This window comes from Muntiacus reevesi, chromosome 2 (assembly GCF_963930625.1).
Source record: "Muntiacus reevesi chromosome 2, mMunRee1.1, whole genome shotgun sequence".
Lineage (NCBI taxonomy): Eukaryota > Metazoa > Chordata > Mammalia > Artiodactyla > Cervidae > Muntiacus > Muntiacus reevesi.
The window spans coordinates 65,189,968-65,213,593 of NC_089250.1; the positions used below are offsets into that span (position 1 = coordinate 65,189,968).

Here is a 23,626-nt window from a genome sequence, read left to right on the forward strand (position 1 = left end):
GATCTTGGCAGTCGTTGGCTTGCTTCTTCATTATATTTTCTGATGAGGTTTGTTACCTTTTTACTTTTCCTGTTAACTTTCTGTTTTCTTTTAAAGATAATGAGGTTTTTAGTGAAATGTGTTAGTTTGGTAAGTTTCACTTTTAGATGCTTTTTTCTGGTGGTGTTTTTCCAGTGAATCAATCTGAGATGACTAACTGAGGCCATTTTGACTCTTCTCAATAATGTATGGAATGACCACCACTTGAAAATAAGTGGCATTAGGGTTAATGTTAAGCCATCTCTGGAAAGGTACACTGTTTTACCCTTTTTTATTTGTGACCCATTGTGCTTAGCTTTTGACCTACTTCTTCAGGCTGCAGTGACCCACATGTATCACTTTTTTCTTTCCTCTAGCAACAGAGGAGAAGAAATCTCTGAAGCGAACTTTTCAGCAAATACAAGAGGAGGAGGATGACGACTATCCTGGAAGCTACTCCCCCCAAGATCCTTCTGCAGGACCCCTCTTGGTATGTCCTGACCCCTCAGAGCATAGGGCGGAATGGCTTGAAGTGACCCCTAGTTGAAGATTCTGACCACAAGGTGGAGCTAGTGATCAATGGTATGGAATCACTGGAGGGCCGCCGTTGGCACGGGGTGCAGGATCCACGTCATGAAGCAGGCTTGATTTTGTCTTTGCATGCCTCGACTCTGGGATGGATTTGTGTTTTACAGAGTAATTGGATTTGGCGTTTTTTCACTCCTATAAATTTAAAATATTCTTTAAAAGCAGTTTTTGTAAACCGGTAGATGTTACAAAGATATTCAGAAGTCCTCTACCATGGCTTGTCTTATAAGTAAACAACATGTTAGTATCTAAGGATAGTCTGTGTAGAAACAGCAAATTTGCCACACTGTAGCCTATTTAAATATTAGACCAGGTGCTATCATTGACTGAGTTTTTAGCCATTTATTTGCATTGTTTGACCCCCTTGTGTAAGTTAGTTCATGAACTCTATGGTTGGTTCATTTTAGCTGTTTGTTTATTTGTGTATTCATTTACAGTCAAAGAAAGTGAGTCTCAAGGAGACAAATTGTAACTTACTCGGTGTTTTAATTGAATCTGGGCCTGGCTGACTTCAAAGCCCATACACATTTCACTGAGTTTCATTGCCTCTTATTCTGCCTAATGCAGCTTTATTTTATTACACATGAGTGTGCTTAAGGCCTGTGTAAATAGAAAGCATGTCTGATTTGTGTTATGTTAAGATGTCAGATTAGCCTAGGAGTTAAATGAAAACAGTATTAGGCCATGTATCTTTGCATTTAAGAACTTTGAAAAGAACAGCCCACGTGACTAACTTTCAGGATACCCTGACTGCCATCGCCATGGTACTCTGGGGGTAGCTGTGAACTAGCTCAGCTGTCAGTGTTGTATGTTTCCCTGGCAATTCAAAACCCTTTTTGGTATACACGGAATATGCATTCTTGGTTTTTTGGGGTTTTTTTTTTGTTTTCTTCCCTCTTTGTTTATAATTAATGAGCTTGACGCATTTAATTTTGGTAGTGGCTGCTGAAATCAAAAACATCATCTTTGTGACATTCATTTTGTAGAGCAAATCCAGGAAAGAATTGAAGTAGCTAGTGTCTTTTCATTTAATCAGTCAACACACAGGTTACTAGAGCATTTGATATGTGTTCCTTTACTCTAAACTGGAAGCCGTTCTATATTAGAGATCATGCATTCTTTGAAACTAAGCAATGTAAACCAGACTCCATTTTCTTAAGTTGCCAAAAACACACTCTTCAAGAAAAAATTATTTTTCACAGTTATGTAGAATTTCATTTGTGTTCTGCCTCATACTTAGAAATACTATGTGCATTCTTAGAATTCATATCACTGATTCAGTATACACTCTGGAGTACAGACAGTGGTTCTTTTTTAAATGTCAGGGATGATCATTTTTAGAATTCGCCTTCACCTTATTGAACGCCAGCTAAGTTTCTCTAAACCCCACATCCCCACACGTCTTCATGGATAGTGTTGTCTGTGTTTTCCTTGTACAGACTGAGGAGCTGATCAAAGCTTTGCAGGACCTAGAAAATGCTGCATCGGGGGATGCTACTGTCCGACAGAAAATTGCTTCTTTACCCCAGGAAGTGCAAGACGTTTCTCTTTTGGAAAAAATAACAGGTGAGAAGTTAGAGGTTGGGTGAAGGATGAGGGAGGGGGAACATATCTCCAGTGCATCAAACCCCGGGACATGCCAACATCTGCAGATAAGACCTTCCACCTGGAACTGGGTTCTCTATTGTCTTAAGATTTGCAAACATAACTCACAGACCGAACAAAGGAGCTGCTGGAATAGTCTGATCTTGAATAGTGATTCTAGGAATTATTGCAGAAATGCTAGCGTGCCACAACCTGTGGTACTCAGTTCAAGTAAGGTCTTTTGAAACCAGGGTACAAACTGTGTGTGTAGGAGGGCAAAGGAGGGGGAAGCATTAAACTCATGACCCTCTTAACAAAAAAAAAAATGTATGACTCAGTGTCATGATTTTTACACTGTAACCTGCCACACCCCACCGAGGTTCTTCAGCTGAGAACCCTGGGCTTGTATTGTTAATCATATCATCTTGCCCTTGTGATGATCACCCCCAATTAAACAGGGAGGGGCAGTTGACATTCTTCCTGCTTTATTCGTGGTCAGTCAAGAGGAAGGAGTGAGCGTGAGTTCCACCCCCCCCCCCCCCCCCCCCCAATTTAGGAAGCAAGCTGTGAGGAGATGTGAGGGAAGGCAGTGCTACCCAGACAGAGCGGGCAGGAAGACCTTCAGGCTGGAGTGGGTTAGCTGGAGAACACAGCACAGCCTCTCAGCTCGCTTTCTCCACTGCCCCCACCCCAGCCATCAAACCCACTGGATCGAACGACCTGTTGAGCCCACAGGCTTTAGCCCCCTCCTGGCTTCATGCTTTCTGTAACTCAGCCTCGGGTCTTTGTAATCACCCTTCACACACACCCTCAGTGTCTTTTGCTCTTTTTCCCGTTCACCCTGTAGTCTCCTGGAAAAACCCAACTTTTTGAATCGCAATCTGCAAAATTGAAAACAAGTCAATATAAAATTAGCAGCGTGTGTAATTGCATTTGTCTGTCTTCGCTGACTTAAAGGACTTACATGACTTTTTAAAATTATTTATTTATTTTGGTTTTTAATTATGGTGAAATACACCTCACTAAACTTGCCATTTTCACCATTCTGAAGTGTACCATTCAGAAGTGCTGAGTACATTCATGTTGTGCAACCAATTTCCAGAACTCGTTCCATCTTGCAGAACTGAAGCTCTTTATCATTAAAGTAACAATTCACTGTCCCCACCCACCCCCCAGCTCCTGGCGGCCGCTGCTCACAATTGTATGTGGCTGGGCAAAACAAATGATAAACATTGGCTAACTTTTCTTCCTATTTTTTTGGATGAGCATGCTGTTTTCTAAAGCAGCCCCTTGCCTAGTAAGCCTGTTTCTTCTTACCTAGCCGAGGGCACTCCTCAGACAATTCTCCCCTTTTCTCCTGAATCTCCAGTTTTGTTTTGTTTTTTTTTTCCCCCTCTACTGGGTCATTCTCCATAGCATAAAAATACATATTTTTTTCCCATGTGGGAAATTTTTTTTTTCTTGGCCTGATACCTTCCTCCCAGCTATTGTCTCCTTTCTCTGTTGTGTAGCTAAACATTCTAGATAGATGGCGCACACTCACCTGTCTCTGTTCTTCGCCCCGCCCCTTTTGCTTTCACTTTACTGACTGCTCTTATCAGTGTTAGCTGATGACTTCCATGTTGCTGAATTCAGTGGTGAACTTTTTCTGCCTATTCTTGTGTGTGTGTGTGTGTGTGTGTGTGTGTGTGTAGCAGAGTTTTATTAAAGTATAAAAAGGGACAGAGAACGCTTCTAACATAGACATCAGAAGGGGGACAGACTGTGCCCCCCCCCCAGTCTTATCAAGGCCTTATATATTTTTGCCAATTCTTAATTTGGCCCAGTTGATCATTTCTTCTTCCTAAAAATACTTTCTCACTTGATGTGGTAAGCAGAATAATGATTCTCCCCAACTGTTCATGTCCTAATCCTTAGAGCCTGTCTTACATAGGAAAAGGGACTTTGTGGATGTGGTTGAGTGAAGGATCTTGCGGTGGGGAGGTTATTCTCCTGGGTTAGTCAAGTGGGCCGGGTCCTTAGAAGAGAAAGGAGAGCAGGAGTAAGAGATGTGACTGGGGAAGCAGAAGTTGGAGAGATGCATTTTGAAGATAGAGGAAAGGGCTGTGATAATAAATGTCAAGATAATACGTTTGTACTGTTTTAAGTCACCAAGTTTCTGATGCTGTCTTGCTGGCAGCAGGAGGAAGCTGGGAACCCCGTGTCTCCTAGCATTCCTCTCTAGTCTCTTGTCTTTTCAGGCTCCTTTGTTGATTTCTTCCCTTTTCCTTCTCTTAATTTTGAGTAATTAGCTCTCTTCCCTAGTTAGTTTCACTGACGGTTCCTTTCATCCTGTTTGCTGACTTTAAATAACAATTTTTGTGCTAATGATCCCCTAATTTACATCTGTAGGGTTGACCTCTCCCTTGAACTTGAGACCCATACATCCAGCCTCCTGCTCTGAGTGTTACTGAGTTGGATATCCTGAAAGACATTTCAGACTTGACCTGTCCCAAACCAAACTTCTCCTCTTCCCTCCAGTTTTGTCTCATGGTCTTCCCCATCTCAGTAGATGACCCTCTCCTCATTCCTGTTGATCTGAACTACAGCTTGAACCTGACACCTGTTACCACCTTCGCTGCTGCCCCCTGCTGGGAGTCTCCACCATCTTCACTTGAATTATCCCAGTAGCCTCCTGTCTGCTCTCCCTGCTGGCTCTGTTACCCAGCCATCAGTCTGTCTTCAGCATAGTAACCGGAGTGATCCACTGAAATAGAAGTTGGATCATGCCCCACTCTGCTCGAACACTCTGGCCATGTGGCTCCTTGCCAGGCACTCTCCAAGGGCCCTTGTACTTGACTGTTTCCTCTGCCTGGAGTGATCTTCCCCAGATGGTCACATGACTTCTTCTCTCACCACCTCCTTCCAAATGCTTTGCCTTATTGTTCCCTAGAGTTCCTATATTCAGCTGGTAAATAAGTAAAATATAGTGTATTATTTATTTCTCTTCCCCCCTGAGAATGTAAACTTGAAGGCAGAACATTTTTGTCTTTTGTGTTACCTGTTGGCTCAGAGCCTAGAACATCGCTGGACACACAATAGGAGTCCGCTTATATGTCAGGCTAATTGGAAGGTTTGGGGTATAAAAGTCTGATGGGAGTGAGTTTAGTGACCTGCTGGGAGAGAAGGTAGGTACCGGGAGGAGAGACGGCTCTACTGAGTAGCGCTGCTGTAAGAGGAGCAGGCTTGCGGCCTAGGAGCTGGGGAGGGACACGTGGTCAGAAGACGGAGCAGTGTGTGTGCGTGCCAGTGGGGATGCTTCTCGGGGAAGAGACGTGATGGAGCTGGGGAAAGGCAGGTGGCAGTCCCAGACAGTGGAGTCTTGGAGGAAGCAGATGGGATGCCCATGCGTAAGTGAAGGGGTGGCTGAAAGAGGCACACAGCCCTTGTCTGTGGCCTTGGGAGGGCAGAGCATTTGAGGGTAGCCACAGGTAAGTTCATCCAAGTGAGCATCTCACTGCTACATTTCGACTGCATTTTTTTCTTTGGCTCATAAAACTGTCACGGGTTCTTTTTCTGGGTTGTAATTATTTGTGTGAATGAATTATTTTCCTTGTACAACTTCATGGAGTGTGACAATTGTTTTTCTTTTTAATATCAAAAAGTAGTGTTTTACTTGTCATTTCCTGCCACAGGCCCTGAAACATTTTAATGACATTAACCATTACAAAAATAGTTCAGCAGTGATGAAGGTAACCAACCTAACGACCCCAGCAACTTGTTCCTAGACTGTGCCACCAGTCTAGAAGAATAAGTTTCACTGTCCTCTTTACCCTCAGTGACTGAAATCGTCTCTCTCTGTTTTCTCTTTGGCTCACTCCTCCTCCACCAAGAACATCCTGTTGTTTCCTTGTCCCTGAGGAGCCTAGAAGTACCTGATTTTTGGCATCAGGCCTAATTTGGAATCCCTCAACAGTTCACCTTCCAGTATTCATATTGAGGCAGCATCTAATAGTCATGCACTGTTTGCCAGAGAAACTCTGTGGGGAATTCTTAAATCCGGTTACCTGTGATTATGCTGAACTCTCTCACCTTGACCACCTGTATTCAGAAGAAGCAACAGATCTGTATCACTGATACTCGCTTTCAGTTTATCCCATGGAACCACTGGCGTCTCTAGTGCTTTGATTCAAAGCACCGAACTCTCTTGATCCTTTAAAGCCTTTTCAGCTATGACGAACCTAGACAGCATATTAAAAAGCAGAGACATCACTTTACCAGGTCCGTATAGTCAAAGCTATGATTTTTCTAGTTGTCATATACTAATGTGAGAGTTGGGCCATAAAGAAGGCTAAGTGCCAAAGAATTGATGCTTTTCAGTTGTGTTGGAGAAGACTCTTGAGAGTCCATTTTACAGCAAGGAGATCAAACCAGTCAACTCCAAATATTCACTGGAAGTACTGATGCTGAAGCTTCAGTACTATCGGCCACCTGATGTGAAGAGCTGACTTATTGAAAAAGATCCTGATGCTGGGAAGGATTGAAGGCAGGAGGAGAAGAGGGCGACAGAATAAGATGGTTGGATGGCATCACCAACTCAATGGACATGAGTTTGAGCAAAATCAGGGAGATAGTGGAGGACAGGGAAGCCTAGGGTGCTGCAGTTCATGGGATTGCAAAGAGTTGGACACGACTTAGCAGCTGAACAGCAGCAACAAGAGCATACATACTTAGCACTACTCTCACCATCCCCACATGTATTTAATCATATCAGTTTCTTGAAATACAAATCATCCTTTGTCTTTTCTCACTTCCTGAGGTTGAGTGTGGTTCACCACTTTTTCCCAAGGATACCCTTTCTTATGCTTCAATTCTTTTGCAGTTTCTTCCCCAAACAATGAGCTGCAACCCATTAATTGGGCCTGAAGTCAGTCTGGTAGATAATAACCATCCTTTTTCTTTTTTTTTTAATGAGATGGCAGATAGAATGCTCTGCTCACATTGAAGGAAGTATTGTCTAATGAAACTTTGGTTTCTTTTTTAATATATATTTACATAAAGTGTATTTCTTAGTATGAGTCACATTCAAAAGCATTTAAAAGCTTCTATTTTATCAGATTCTATATTTTGCTTAACAAAAAAAGTTTAATGCTTACACACATTAAGAAATAGAATCTTACAGGTCCATTTTATTTATTTTTTTAAGTCTATTGAATTTGTTATAATGTTGCTTCTGTTTTATGTTTTGGTTTTTTGGCTGTCCAACCAGGGATTGAACCCCCACCCCCTGCATTGAAAGGGAAAGTCTTAACCACTGGACCACCAGGGAAGTCCCTATAGGTCCATTTTAGAGGTATGGTTTTGAGTCCGCAGCTTCTCAGCAAAGCCCACGATACTGAATCTGTTGTGTAGCTTTCATTGTCTTAGTTTTCACACTCAAGAAATGGGTGCTTAGTTTTGTATTTCAGATGGATAGGCAAAGAATGTTTAATGACGTAATATGAAGAAAGCAGTTTTGAAATTTTCAGAGATGGGGAAATATTATTTCACCTATAACCTTAAATCTCTCTGTTTATTTGTAGAGCTTTTATAGGAATAGGCATTTTGAAGTCCTTTGTCAGATTCACCTTTTTGTACAATTGCCTCACTTCAGGTAGTTCAGAAAGGTCCCATCTTGTTGACGGGAGTGAGTACCTTTGATTTTTCTGCCACCCGGTCCATTGTCTACAGGTTCCAGCCTATTCTTGGACTTGAGTGTTAGGGGAGAAACTGCTAACCTCCCCCAGAAGTGTTTGCAATTATGCCTGTGTCATTATTTATTGTCTCTCTCTTTTTGGTTTGATTTGTATTTAGACAAAGAGGCAGCTGAACGTCTTTCAAAAACAGTAGATGAAGCATGTCTGTTACTAGCCGAATATAACGGGCGCCTGGCAGCAGAGCTGGAAGACCGACGCCAGCTGGCTCGGATGTTGGTGGAGTACACCCAGAACCAGAAAGACGTTTTGTCAGAAAAGGAGAAAAAACTGGAAGTGAGTACACTGCAAGGCAGACCCAAACTCCCCAGGTTTACCTTCCTGGAGCCCATGTTAGGAGGGGTTTATTATGCCTTAATGACCACAGTTTTTTCTTTGAAACATTCATGAGATGAGAACATCCATCAGATACTGTAATGATTCAAACCAAGTTGAAAATCGAAGTCATGTTTTTATATGTCCAGGAAAGAACAAAGTGGAATGCAGAAAGCAAGCAATGAAGTCTTAAATCACAGCATTTAGGGTCTCATTGGTTTAGTTTGAACTCATATTTCAAGAAAAGCAATTGTAGATTGAGATTTGAGAAGAGTAGTCATTCAGCACAGCCAAGGAATGATTGCATTTGGGAAATGCTTAAAACTTTCTTTTGGATTATATTGAGATTTATTTCCACCTTGTATCCTTGCTAAGGCTAGTAAGTAATGTGCCTCCAAGCTCTGTCTGCAGTCTGTTCTAGGATTCCACATAAACCTAATAATGTTTGTGGAGCCCAGTTCTCAAACTGTTGAGAAGGAGCTGATTTTTACCCTGAGTTGACATTGTCTGAATGCCCTTAGAGAGCGGCTCCAGAACTAATTTCTCTCCATGCATTTGTCTGGCTTAATTAAATAGCTGGCAGTTGATCTCAGTGCTTTGATAACTGAACCAGCAGTGTGGATATCTGGGAACTTCTTGCATCCTGCAGCTAGTCTTCCTTTTCAGGAGTTTCTGCACTTCCTTTTTTTCAAAGAGACTTAGAGAAGAGTTGCAACCAGTGGCTTGGGAAGGGGAGACAGTTTTGAGTTGAAGAATCAAGTCATTTCTTACAGGAAACAGAGTAGATCAAGAAAGGGGGGGGGGGTTGTCCCCATCTGCCAACCCTGCACTCAAAAAATAGCTTTCTCAGGCCCAGAGGGACGGAAAAGTGAGCTAGTCCTGAGGCTGCCACGATTATGTTTGCCTTTCAACACAGTCATTTGACTTGTGCAGAGAAATGAAAGATGGAGCTTCTTCCCATGTCGTTACCTGCAATGATTACGGGAGCTATGATGGTTAGTGCTAGTGGGAACTTCATATTCCTAGCCAGCCTGAGAGTGGAAGATGGGAAAGAGATATAAAAATAGTATGGCTTAGATTTAGAAATCAACACTGACCAGAAATCCTAAGGGGAGTTTCATGGGCAGTGCCAGACGGTCATTTATCTGAAATGCTCATCTTTCACTGAGGAAGCGTTTTTAGCCCTGTGCCCCGGGACTAATAAGAGAGTGTAATTAATGATTCTGGTTGTAAGTCACCATACCATCTGTTGAACTGCCCCTTGGCGACACATTAAGGGCTTTCTCTGATCTGTCAGACATTGATTATCATGAGCAGCTGCTGTTGGGTGGAACGTGGCAGGCTACCATAGAGGACAGAGTCTTTGAGAAGGAGATTGGGTTGGTAGAGTGAATTAACTCTTTGTTCGTCTCCTTTCCTCATGGTTGCACTTTCCTCCCTATATTTCTTCTGGGGGAGTCTTCCTGGTTTCAGTAGAACCAATGGTTTGCTAGATGCCACAGGAGGTCATTAAGGCAGAAATGGATCAGAGATTTGGATCCGTTTTGTTGCTTTCCAGCCCCAATTTTTTTACTCACTTGGCATTGGAATTCCATTGCTTTAAGAATCAGAACAGGTATATCCCATCACCCAAAAGTATAAATTCTGAACTCCCAGTTCTTATCCCAAACCATGTCTGTCAGCCACATGAGTGAAAACTGTTCATTGTAAAAATGGAGCTAAATTTGCTACATTTAAAAAAAGCGAACTGCTAGATATAAGATGTTGAGAGATGGTTTTCATTCTTTATCCATGTTTGCTAAAACTATGAACAGTCTGCTCCCTAGAATCTGAGATTTTTTTTCTCATATCCCATAATAGACTGATCTTAATTCCATTATATCTTTATGGTGATGATAAAACTTAATAAGTATGTGCCACTTGAAAGACACATTGTTACTATGATTTCTTCTAAATCTTCCAAAAGTGTCTTATTGATAGGGACAGTACATAAAGTATATGTGTTTTTTAACACTTTTTTTTTTTTAAAAAAAAAAAAACAGTCCTTGTTTTAAAACTGCCACATCAGGAGAGTAATGAAATCTGCTCTTATTTTTTAATCTTTTCATTGCCATCAGTGTATGAACATGGAATTCTTAGAACTCTGGAAATGTAGTTATTTGCTTGAGAGTCTCTTTTCTTCCCAGAGTTCTAATTTGATAACACGTAACATTTTTTTCTACAGATTTATATCTTCTATGAGTGTACCTCTTTATTCTTTCACTTGAGAATTTTATCTTAGTTTCTCAGTGTCTCCTGAACTTTGGGATAGGAAGTATAATGATGCAGAGTCTAGGATGATTCAGACCCTGAGACGTACAAGACAAGAGTTATGGCTCCCAGAGAGATTGTGTTTCTGCCCTCAAGGAAATAATATTTTTGCATAAACAGGATGGTTGAACATAAAACCAAACCAAGGGATCGTACGTAATATAGATCAAGGAGACAGTTGGCAATTATGATTGTGGTTGCAGTTATAGTTGTGGTTTAAGGTTAAGTCTAAACTTCCTGGCAGGCAGTAAAGCCTTTTCATAAGAGGAGGTAGCAGCTGAAGAAGGGAAATACATTTGTAAATGGAGAACAACCAACCTGGTGCAGACAGATGAGTGAAGGAAGACAAAAGACAGAAGGTATGGGAAGCAGGGTCCCAGAGCCCTCCCGTGGGAATCATACTCTTTCAGCAACAACAAAACTCTTTGAGCAGCTGCTCATTCAGCCGTGAAGTTAGCAGAGCCCCTGCCAGGCAGGAGATAAATGGAGATGAGCAGGGTATGTGCTCTCCCTCAGTGAGCTTCCGTTCTGGTAGAAGCAAGAATGAAGTTAAAGTAGAATGTGAGAAATGTTCTCAATAAGGGGCATATCTTAACTCACTATGGTCTAAGCTAAAATCAACTGAGGAAAGTTGAAAATGTTATTTGTTTAATATACTGTTTTGATCAGACATTCATTTAAAATCGAAGCGAATTATAAAATGCACAGACAGTTTTTGAACAATGTGCCTTCAGTGGACTTCCCTGGTGGCTCAGTGGTAAAGAATCCACTTGCCAATGCAGGAGACATGGGTTCGATCTCCGGGTGGGGAAGATCCCCTGAGAAGAAAACGGGCACCCACTCCAGTATTCCTGCCTGGGAAATCCCTTGGACAGAGGAGCCTGGCAGGCTACAGCTCATGGGGTTGCAAAGAGTCAGATGCAGCCTAGCGACTCAGCAGCAATGCCTTCAGCAGGCCCTCCGGAGTCCACTAGAATAGATGTTCTTTGGCAGCTCTTACAGTATCAAGAACGTAATTTTTTTCGGTAAAGATTTGTTCTGGGAGTGAAATTCATCACCTGATACAGCCTTACTCAATGAGGAGGGTTTTTTAGGTTGCATTTAAAAACTAATTCTTGGTTGTAAAGACTATATTAGTAAAGAAAGGTGAGTATTTGATGGAAACTGTGGGTTTCCTCCTTTGTTTTTCTTTTTTTTTTTCCTTTAAGTAGAATCATGATTCATTTTTTGTTTACCTTTTTTTTTCTTTCTTACCCATGTTATTGCTTTTAGATGTTATAATAGACATTGGCCTTAAACTCCAGGCAAGTTAGAAGGAAAACTGCTTAGTATTTGTCATGCTTTTGTCGTGAACATGAGAAAACATAGAAATGGGAAAAGAGGACATGTAGCAGGAAGTACAAATAGCAGCCTGAAAGGGAGGATCAGGAATGTGGAGGAGAGAGAAGAAAGTAAATTCAGAAAAGGAAAAGGAACCAGAAAAGCCTCTAAAACTTCAGTTCTTAGAGCAAAGGGAGGATTTGTTTCTGGGGGATGGAGGTGACCATTAACCCCAAGTGACTGCTAGAAGCTCACAAGCCATAGGGTAGGGTGGACAGAGTTCCAGTCTTGTCAGTTTGGAGAAAGCCTGATATGGTATGTTCCATCTGGGCGTGTATGCAGAGGGGAAAGAGAGAGGGAGGGAAGTCTACTTGTACATGCATTGAAGAAAAAAATCAAAACGGGGAAGGTACTCATAATTTTACCACCTTGACACATCAGTCCTTTTTTTTAACATCATGGTGTTTGACTTGACATTCTAGCAGTGCTCTAGAACTGAAAGGAGACAGATCTCTGTGTGATGTCCATACCAGTGGTACACACACAGACTGGGGAACTGTGTTCCTGTCTGCAGATGTTTTAAAAATACGGGGTGAAACATGAAAATAATAACCCTTTCAAAGTATATGCATTTCATTGACACATAGTACCTTCATAGTATTGAGTAACCACCACCTGTATCCAGTTCTAAAACAGTTCACTTTATGTCAGACCAAAAGAAAACCCTGTACCCCATTAACCACTCCCTCCCTGTGTGCCCCTCCTCCCAGCCTCTCTCAACCACCAGTCGGCTTTCTCTGCCCATGGATTTGCCAGCGCTGGATATTTCATATAATTGGGTCTGGTTTCTTTCACTTTGCATGTTTTGGGATTTATCCACATTGTAGCATGTATTAGTACTTCATTTCTTCTTATGGCTGAATTGTCCATTTTTTAGATATGCAAAAATGTCTACCCGTTAATTTGCTGATGCACAGTTGGGTTGCTTCTGCCTTTTGGCCCTTACGAATGGTGTTGCCATAAACAGTTGTGTACAAGTTTTTGTGTGGACATATGTTTTATTTCCCTTGGGTATTTGTATACCTAGGACTAGAATTACTGAGTCGTAAGGTGAAGTCTATGTTTAACTTTTTGAGGCGACGCCAGAACTGGTTCCCATAGCAGCTGTGCCATTTTCCATTCCCACTAGCGGTGTATGAGGCTTCATTTCTCCACATCCTTGTCTACACTTGGCACTGTCTGTCCTTTGAGTTCTAGCCATCCTGGCGGGTGTGAGGTGATGTGTGGTTTTGATTTGCGTTTCCTTGGCAACCGACAGGGATGAGCATCTCTGCTTGTGCTTGTTAGCCATTTGTGTGTCTCTTATAAGAGCGTGTTTGTTCGAGTCCTCTGCCCGTTTTTTAATAGCGTTGTTGGTTCTTGAATTGTAAGAGTTCTTGGTATGTTCTGGATATCATACTTCTACCAGTTCAATGCTTTGCAAATATTTTGTTCCATTTTGTAAGTTTTTTTTTTCACTTTCTTCAGTATGCTGTTTGAAGCAGTAGGTTTTGATAAGTTCTAATGTGATTTTCTTGTGTTGCTTCTGTTTTGGTGTCACATTTAAGAATCCATTGCAAAATCCAGATCATAGGAAGAGTTATTCCTGTGTTTTCTTCTAGGAGTTTTATAGTTTTAGCTTTTACATTTAGGTTGTTGAGTTAATTTTGTATATGATGTGAGGTGGGGCAGGGGAGTTTGAGTGCACCTTCTTTATTTACATATAGATACCTAATTGCCCTAGCACTGTTTGTTGTTCCCCACTGAATACTTAATGCTTTTATTAAAAATCGATTGGCCATAGATGTATGGGTTTATTTCTTGACTTTCTGTTCTGTTTCACTGATCTGTGTGTCTGTCCTATGCCAGTATCACATGCAACTAGTCTGATCACTGTAGCTTCACAGTAAGTTTTAAGATCGGAAAATGTGAGTCCTCAGACTTCGTTCTTCTTTTTTAGTGTCATTTGGCTGTTCAGGGCCTCTTTCAGTTCTGTGGGAATTTGAGGATCAGCTTTTCCATTTCCAAAAAAAGTTTGTTGGAATTTTCATAGGAGTTGTATTGAATCTGGAGATTGCTTTAGGCACTATTGCCATCTTAACAGTCTCAAGCCTTCCAATCCCTGAACATGAAATGTCTTCCCATTTAGTTAGATAATACTTTAATTTCTGCTGCAGAATTTTCAAAGACGTGCTAGAGCATCGTTTCCCAGCGCGTTTAGTTTTACAGAGGCCCTGTCTAGGTCCCCTCAGCGTCCAGAGCCACAGTAGACGACTGTGCGTCTCTCCTCACAGTAGGCAGTGTTTGCCCACCTCTGGAAGGCCTGCATATGTGTGCGTGTGTGTTTAACAAAGTCACCAGGGCACAGACAAGACTGCCGGCCTCCTTCTGCAGAGGAGAGGCCTGGATGTCTAGCTGAGGCCTCTAACAGGATTGCAGAGCCGGATGGGACCTCACAAGGTGTATAGTCCAGCTTCTGAATTGTGTCTTCTCTTCAGACCCAGAGTTAGCCCAGACCAGGAATATAATTTAAAGCAGACATCTTGTCATTTTATCAAGTTTGTGTTTTGGTTTGTTTATTGTGGTTTTAATTAATTATTTATTTATTTCATAAGGTCAGGTCACAGCAGAAAGACACTCTACACAGAAGAGTAACCAGAGTTAATCATTTCAGCAGTCCCAGGAATCTTATTTTAGAGACATGATGTCTTACATAGGGGCATTAAAATGGTTGCAGGAAAGCATTCTTGAATGGCCCCTGAGAAAACCTCTTTGAGTTTGAGAGAGCCCCCTTTGCCACCAAGCTCCTAAGTACCCTCCTGCGATAACTCTGCATGCTCTTGCTCTGAGAGGAAGGGAGAAATTGGTCATTGTTCTTGGGCCTGCTGCTGTGTCTCCCAGACTTGGTAGGTCGCCCTCCACTGTAATGAATGCTCAAGAGTACATGAGACTTTTCCTTTGAGACTCTGGTGGCTCAGATGGTAAAGAATCCGCCTGCAGTGCAGGAGACGCGGGTTCGATCCCTGGGTCAGGAAGATCCCCTGGAGAAGGGAATGGCTACCCACTCCAGTATTCTTGCCTGAAGAATTTCGTGAACAGAGGAGCCTGACGGGCTATATAGGCAATGGGGTCACAGAGTCGGACACTGCTGAGTGACTCACACTTTCACTTTCACAGCCTTCTACTTAAGACAGCACAGCTAGGAAGGGGGAAATGGCCCAGAATCCAGCACTGACTTGTGACTTCTTATATCTGTTTGTAATTTGGTTCCAACAAACTTGAGAGATTCTTGGGCTCTAGCTGAGGGGACACTAACCAAATGGATGGGCGTCTTATTTCTGGTGGCATCCCCCACCTCCCCGCAGAGTGCAGATGGTGAGAGGTGTTCATTCCAGTAATGGGACGGGCAGTAGATGGAGATAGAGAGCTCGGTTTTTGGTCAGCTTTGGACAAATCCTCCCCTTTCTCCATGGTGAGGGAGGCCAGTATCTCATTGTCCATTACAGTCAGGGCAGATGGGAGCAGGCAATCTAATCCTCCTTTTAGATGAGAAGGCAGAGCTCAGCATTCCTGTGAGCAGTTCAGGGTCACAGAAGGAAGTCGGTGAGGACCAGAACCCCAGTCTGCAGAATCCTGACCCCAGTGATCATCTACCGTGCTCCCTGGGAACTGAGAGGCCCTATGTATGGGTCTTCTGTATCACTCCCTTCCTTAGCGTGTTGTTCTCCCCTCCCTAGACTAGCAGTGCTGTCAGCACCATGGGCTGAAGCAGGTCAGTCTGCTCCCACTGATCACTTGATCGGCGGTGGGCTGGTGGGGTGTCCTTGTGTCCTTCCCCACACAGCAGGCCTTGGCTCGCTCACTGCTTTTTCACCCCTGCTTTGATGTGGATCCCCCCCTTTCTTCTTCTTCTTCTTTTTTTTTTTTTTTAATAAAGTTTCCCTCCAGTAGGTGGGGACTTTTTGAGTTGAGTGGTTCTGTAAGTGATTTGGAGTTTGGAGACTGTGTTTAATCCTTGGATTCCTTCCATTCATTTTAGGTACTGCTGACCTTTCTAGCTCAGGCCAGATTTGTACCCGGAGCTCTTATCTATCGGTGTGTGCGCTTAGAGGGGTGTGTGTATGTGTTTTTCTATATTAATCTCTCATTACTCCAGGGGAGAAAAGGCCCCGTATAATGTACCTCACTTACTTGGTGACCTCAGGGCATGGTTCACTGACACGTGAGACTTTACTTTGAAAATGGTGATGTGAATTAAAAGCTCTCCTCGCTGTAAATCCATACCTTTAGCCACAGCATTGTTTTCCTATTTATCAACTTTTGATGGTTCCTCCTCCTTCCCGGAACAGCTCCACTGAGTTTTAGCAAGTGTGTGTAGCACTAAATTTTCATATTTATATATAAAGTGCATATGTACATTGAGTCAAAACAGTATTTGGGCCCCGCATCACTGCTTTGTCTGCCAAAGTATTCTTTTTTTTTTTTTTTAAACTAACCTACTTAACTTGGCTAGCTGCCTAACTGCACCGGATCTTAGTTGCAGCATGTGGAGTCTAGTTCCCTGACCAGGAATTGAAAGCAGGCCCCCTGCATTGGGAGCTTGGAGTCTTAGCCACCCCACCACCAGAGAAGTCCCAAAACATTCATTCTTGCTCAACTAATATTCAGTTCATTATTTATTTATTTTTTAATTACAAAAGAAGCACTCACAGGAAACTTAGAAAAAAATGAATATAAAGGAAAAAAATCATTATCTCACTATTCAGAGGTAACCACTTTTAATTTTGGTATATTTCTTTTTTCCTCCTGTTTTAAAATTAAAATGATCATATGTGCCTTTAAAAACTTTATGTGGTTTTTTTTTCCCTTATTAGTAAAAAACTTTGTAAACATTTTTAAATGGTTTCTTGAATATGGTTTGATATTCGATTACTTTTATTGAAGATTTTTTTTTTTTAACTTTGGGCTAACTTTTAGTATCTGGATTTTTTAATACCTGTAACTTTTAAAAAATGGATTCTGTGTGTGTGCTTGTCTTTAAGTATACTCCAGGTCATATGTATTTCAAGGTCTTTGCCCTCAGTAGGCATTTCTGACTTATGGGTTCTTGATCTTTTTCAAAGCATCTTAAGTAGACTAGAACTTCACTGAGCTTTACAGACAGACAGGTAGAAGATGCATAGGTATGTGTGTAACGTATGTATATACCCACAAGGTGAGGATGAATCTTTGCTTTATGAAGAACTGGACATGGAAGTAGACACATTAGACAAACGGAGCTCTCTTCTGGGTTTTAGATTGACTGTTTACATTTGAAACAGCTGTGGGAAAATAGCAACTCCTTATTATAACATCGACTTGAGTGAGTATAGCTTTGAGAGCAGAGTTCAGATTACAGAAATTTGAGCTCTTGTGTCTAAGTGTCTATTTGGCCCAAGGCGTACATGTTACTTTGAGCAAAGATCTATTTTAGTTTTTATGAATGTTCCTGCTCCTGTTAAGGTGGACCTTCTACTCCCACTGTAAGTTGTGGATTTTGAAGAAAGTAAAACTAAATTATGGCATGCTCTGCAATTTTGTAAATTGTGTCTCTGACTTTGTTTTCCCTCATAAAATGAATGACTTAAAGTAAGGTCATAAAGAGTCTTTTTCCATGTTTAGAGCAAAAATTTGCTTGCTTATAATAAGGAGTCAACATGAAACCTTTACAAAGTCCCTGAGCTCCGAAAGGTATAGCATGCTTCACGTGAAGAAGTGATGGTACTAGTCAGCTTTCTTTATGACTCTGCAAGCCTCCTTATTTGTTCTCCTCCTTATTCAGATTCTTTCAACATCTTTAGGAAAAAGTATGGATATCTCTCTTACTCCAATCATGAGGTTCTTTGAGAATTTTAAGCAGAGTAACTTTGCAAATTTCAAGTCAGCAAAAATTTGCTGGTGGCCTTCTAAGCATTCTTCAGTTTTTGATAGTGGTTATAAATAGACTCATCCCACTCTTCCTTCATGGTGTCTGGTAGGCTCTGTTTGGTGCTTTTATTTTGCCCACCATTGTTTCTGCTCCATGGGACGTAAGACTCACAAGGAGTTATTCCCAGAAGTATACCATTTAACCCCAGCCAGGTTTAGTGATGAAGATCCACAGTGCCCACTCCAGGCTCTTTGTGACTTTCTCTGCTGAGGCCAGTCAGTGGTTTTGGCAGCCTCCTATCTTTGGCATGGTTTTTCACTTATAAAATAACAATTTTACCTTCACCTGTAACAAACGGGTTCCAGCCCTTGTCCAACCTCAGTTGTTAGTGTTTGCCTTTCCTTAAAGCGCGGGAGCTTTATGACCAAGTTATTTTCCTTTCTGTGTAAGAAGTCTCCAGCAGGCTGGCCGAAGGGCTTCTTCTCAGCAAGTGTACCATGCTTTGACTCTCCGATACAGTTTTTACATCATGTTCACACGAGCACACCCCGCATCTCTTCCACTCTCACTTTGTACCACCTCACTGTGTCGTGGCTCCCCATTTTGCCTCTGCTTACCCCACTGCAACTTGGCAGGTACATCTCCATTACTGTCTTTAGAATCCCCCACCAGTAGCCTCGGGCTTCCCAGATGGCTCAGCGGTAAAATAATCAGTCTTCTAGTGCAGGAGCTGCAGGAGACTCAGGTTTGATCCCTGAGTCGGGTAGATCCCCTGGAGGAGGAAATGACAACCTACTCCAGTATTCTCATCTGGAGAATCCCATGGACAGAGAAGCCTGGAGGGCTACCGTCCATGCAGTCACAAAGAGCTGAGCATGGCTGAGCACCCACACACACCTGTAGTCTAACCTCAAAAGCCTAAAGATACTTCTCAGTCTCTGGCTCTCTTTTTCTTTTCTCTTTTTGGCCCTCTCTATAGCATTTAATTGGAGAAGGCAATGGCAACCCACTCCAGTACTCTTGCGTGGAAAATCTCATGGACGGAGGAGCCTGGTAGGCTGCAGTCCATGGGGTCACTAGGAGTTGGACACGACTGAGCGACTTCACTTTCCCTTTTCACTTTCATGCATTGGAGAAGGAAATGGCAACCCACTCCAGTGTTCTTGCCTGGAGAATCCCAGGGACAGGGGAGCCTGGTGGGTTACCGTCTATGGGGTCGCACAGGGTGGGACACAACTGAAGCGACTTAGTGGCAGCAGCAGCATAGCATTTAATGGGGGCTTCCCTGGTGGCTCAGTTGGTAAAGAATCTGCCTACAATGCAGGAGATCCAGGTTCAATTCCTAGGTCGGAAAGATCTCCTGGAGAAAGAGTGGAATGGCAACCCACTCCAGTACTCTTGCCTGGAGAATTCCATGGGCAGAGAAGCCTGGCAGGCTATAGTCCATGTGGTCACAAAGAGTTGGACACGACTTAGTGACTAACAGTCATCTGCATGAAAACTAGGAGTCCTAGCCACCAGACCAGCAAGGGCTAAAGGCTAGAAACTGTAGCATTTAATACTGTTTATTACTTTTCATGTGTTTTCCTTCTCTTCGTTTCTGGATCCCACCTTCTGCTGGTTCTAGGCTTTTTGTCCTTTAATATGCTTTTCTCCATTCTTGCCCAATAAATGGATATTCCTTTAGCTTTTTTCTCATTCTCATTCTCTGAAGTGGCTTCCGCTACCACCTCTGTGCTGATGGCTTCTATCTAGGTCTATACCTAGATCCTTCCTTGTACTTAAGACCCATGTATCTTATTTCCACAGACACCTCATGCTTAATATAGTCACATACACCATCTTCTCCCTTCCAACTGCCATTCATCAAAGCCAGACAGTGGGCCTCATCCAGTGTTTCTCTTCATGTTTTTCCCACCTGCCACATGAGTCGCTTCACTCGCCTGATGTCCCAGTCGCTTTCTCAACTCCACTGCTGCAGCGCTGCAAGACAACCTCCCATCACCTGTCTTCCACATTGGAGTAGTCTCCAAGCCATTGTAATTTTTATCTCCTCAGTTTTCCTTGAATTTGTCCTCCTTCTCTTCACCTCTGTCTCTAGTTACCACTGTAGTCCAAACTGTCACCATTGCTCACCTGAGTGTGTGAATGCTCACTCAGTCGTGTCCAACTCTTTGCGACCCCACGGACTATAGCTTGCCAGGCTCCTCTGTCCGTGGGATTCTCCAGGCAAGAACGGTAGAGTGGGTTGCCGTTCTCTTCTCCACGTGGTCTTCCGGATCCAGGATCAGACCCACATCTCTCATGTCTCCTGCATTGGCAGCCTTGTTACTGTCCCATCTACAATTGTTCTTATCCCCTGTGATCCACTCTTCACATGGCAACCTGTAATGTTTTCAAAATGCAGCTCTGGGCATGTCATTCTCTGCTCCAACATTTAAATGGCTTCCATTGCTCCTAGAATATAAGCCCAAACCCTTGTATGTCACCACACCCCCATCACACCCAGAACTTGGCCCCTGCTCATCTCATGAGCCATATCTCTTGTGTTCCATTCCCTTTTGTCCATGCCAGCTTCTGTCTCTGGCTTTGCATGTCCTGTTCTCTTTGCCTAGAACACTCTCCCTCCTTTACTTGTCTTCCTTGGTTGATCCTCATTCATCATTTATATCCCAAGTCAAACACTATTTCCAGAACCCCATCCCCTAAAGCCAGGTCTCTTCCCCTGTGGCATTCCCACACACACTGTCATAGCACTCTTATCTTCCTTCAACACCACGTAGTCTGTCAGTGTGTTTAGGGATTATTTGGTGATTCTCTGACCAGGTCATAAAATCTGGTCTTTGTCTTCATTCTTTCATCCCCAGCCGTATCCTGATACTTGGCCCAGCGTCTGACCTCATGCGGCACATACAGTTGCAGCTAGGTTCATCTCCAGGTGAGGTCAGAGGCCATCTTCAAAGGAAACTCCTTCCAGTTGAGGGCATTCCCATGAGATCTAGGCTTTCCTCCTGAGAAGTTCTTTGCCCTCTCTCAGCCTTTAGATTGATAGGGTTGGACTCTGGTGCTACCTGATTATAAAATTCTGTGACTTTTTTCAAGTCAGCTTCTAGTAAATGTGCCAGATTTTCAGGTCATACTCAGGTGGTTTGTGGGAGGAAGGATTTTGTATGCCATTAATAATTCTTTTCATTTCTGTACACCTTTTCTTAACATGTAAATCAGGAAGGTAAACTATTACTTACAAAATAATAAACATGGGAGGGGGTGATTATTTGTTTCCTCCCTCTGATCTGCTCATTGACATTGAGCAGTTTAACACGTGCGTGACCTCACTGACACCCCAGGGTACAGGTGTCATTTCCATTCCCATCTTAGGTAGGGGGACACTGAGCCTAGCGAGGTAAAGTCACAAATCACACAGGCACAGAGTAGAGTAGGATCTGAACATTGGTTTTCTTTTTTGTTTCTTTCTTATTTATTTATTTGACTGAGCTGGTAGCTACGGCATGTAGGATCTAGATCCCCGACCAGGAATTGAACCTAGGCCCCCTGCGTTGGGAGCACAGAGTGGAGTCTTAGCCACTGGACCACCAGGAAAGACCCTGAAGCTGGAGTTTCTGACTCTAGGTTTTTTCTGTTCTACTGTAGAGACCTTCCTCCCATGGGAGTGTGATGTACCCTCAGTCTTTCGGGAGAGCTGGGAAATGCATTTTACTTCTTCTTTTTTTTTTTTTGTTTTTGCTAATGGGAGGAAATGAAAACTTTTTATTGCTTGTAGAGAGAGCTGAATCAAATGCAGAGCAGTAACCTATAGGCCACCTTGCTCCAGGCAGACCTTTTAGCACTTTAAATTATAACAAACATTGCTTAAAGTAATTTTGTGTGAAAAATGTCCTTTTCCTTTCTATGCTTTGCTTCTCATCTGCCCTGCAGGAATACTTGACTCCACCAGTATTAGGCTCAACAAGAGAAACGGTTGAAAGGTCTGCCTGCACCTTTCATGTTTGCACAACATCAATAACTTGGTTTTTTATTAAAATGGTTATAAAGGGAATCAGTTTGTGGGGGCTTTATTTGCATAAAGCTTGTGTTTTTTGAAGGTTAACTTTTTAAAAAACGAATTAATTATAAATATACTTCCTGTATGTTAGTGGTTTGGTTTTACCTGGTTTTGTATGAGGGACCCATTGTATAAATGGTGTAAGGGACCATTTTTGAGGGCCCCAGGTGCATTTTTAAATTAGTCTCTTTTTAAAGCACTCTCACAGGCATCTGTTAAATTATAAATTTTAGCTTTATGATTGCATTAAGATTTGAAAATTTGCCCAGTCCCAAAATGGAGTTTGGGCTTCCCGGGTGGCACTTGTAGTAAAGAACCCATCTGCCAATACAGGAGACATAAGAGATGTGGGTCCAGTCCCTGGGTTGGGAAGATCCCCTAGAGGAGAGCATGGCAACCCACTCTAGCATTCTTGCCTGGAGAATCCCATGGACAGGGGAGCCTGGTGGACTCCAGTCCCAAGGGTCACAAAGAGTCAGACACAACTGAATTGACTTCACACACATGCATGCAAAACGGATTTTATTTTTGTTAGTTTCATTTTTATTAGTTTAATTATGTGTGTTGGGCTTCCCTGGTGGCTCAGATGGTAAAGAATCTGCCTGCAGTGCAGGAAACTCAGGTTTGATCCCTGGGTTGGGAAGATTCCCTGGAAGAGGGAATGGCAACCCACTCCAGTATTCTTGCCTGGAGAATCCCATGGACAGAGGAACCTGGCCGGCTATAGTTGCAAAAGAGTCAGACATGATACACAGTAACTTTTCATTCTTCTTCCCTTGCTTTTGCAAATCCTCCTCAGAAGGGGATTTTTGTTGTGATGATAGAAACTTCCTTAAACCTTTTGTTAGAGGGTCTTCTGGGGAGAAAGAAATACTCCAAAAACACTTTGTGGTATGCTTTCCAGCTTAAGAAGCCAGTTCCATTTGATTCTGCCGATCAGTTCAGTCACCCATTTGTGTCTGACTTTGCGACCCCGTGGACTGCAGCACGCCAGGCTTCCCTGTCCATCACCTACTCCCGGAGCTTGCTCCAACTCATGTCCATTGAGTCGGTAATGCCATCCAACCATCTCATCCTCTGTCATCCCCTTCTCCTCCTACCTTCAATCTTTCCCAGCATTAGGGTTTTTTCCAGTGAGTCAATTCTTCGCATCAGGTGGCCAAAGTATTGGAGCTTCAGCTTTAGCATCAGTCCTTCCAGTGAATATTCAGAACTGAATTCTTTGAGGATTGACTGGTTTGATCTCCTTGCTGTCCAAGGGACTCTAAAGAATTTTCAACACCACAGTTCAGAAGCATCAATTCTTCTTTTTTTAAAGCATCAATTCTTCAGTGTTCAGCTTTCTTTATGGTCTAACTCTCACATCCATACACAACTACTGGAAAAACCATAGCTTTGACTAGACGGACCTTTGTTGGTAAAGTAATGTACTGCTCTGAGAATGCTTCGAGTTGTAGTCACTTTGTCACTTTCCCTCCTGGGAAACACTTTGTGTGTACTTTTGGATAGGGGGGATTTCCCCCTCTGCTCCTCTTGAGCTCTTGTGACTGTACTACTAAAACAAAAAACAAAAAAAGGACAGAAGGCAGATTAAGAGGAGAAAAAGAAATTTTTTTTTTCATGTACACAGAGGTCTTCTAAAAATGAGACCTAAGAAGTAACCAAAGCAGGCAGCTTTTATACTTTTTACACAGTAAATTTGTGAGGAATGGACAGTACAAAGAAACTTAGGCTTTGGGTGCTTAATTA

General features: G+C 42.6%; 1 protein-coding gene across 1 annotated transcript in view; it reads left to right on the top strand.

The window, feature by feature from the left end:
• RPRD1B (regulation of nuclear pre-mRNA domain containing 1B) overlaps positions 1–23,626 on the top strand; it is a 56,057-nt gene that overhangs the window by 21,029 nt on the left and 11,402 nt on the right. Inside the window, exons 4-6 of the mRNA XM_065921983.1 lie at positions 396–508; positions 2,046–2,172; positions 8,023–8,198. Coding sequence (XP_065778055.1) covers positions 396–508; positions 2,046–2,172; positions 8,023–8,198 — 416 coding nt within the window. The remainder of the gene's footprint in view (positions 1–395; positions 509–2,045; positions 2,173–8,022; positions 8,199–23,626) is intronic.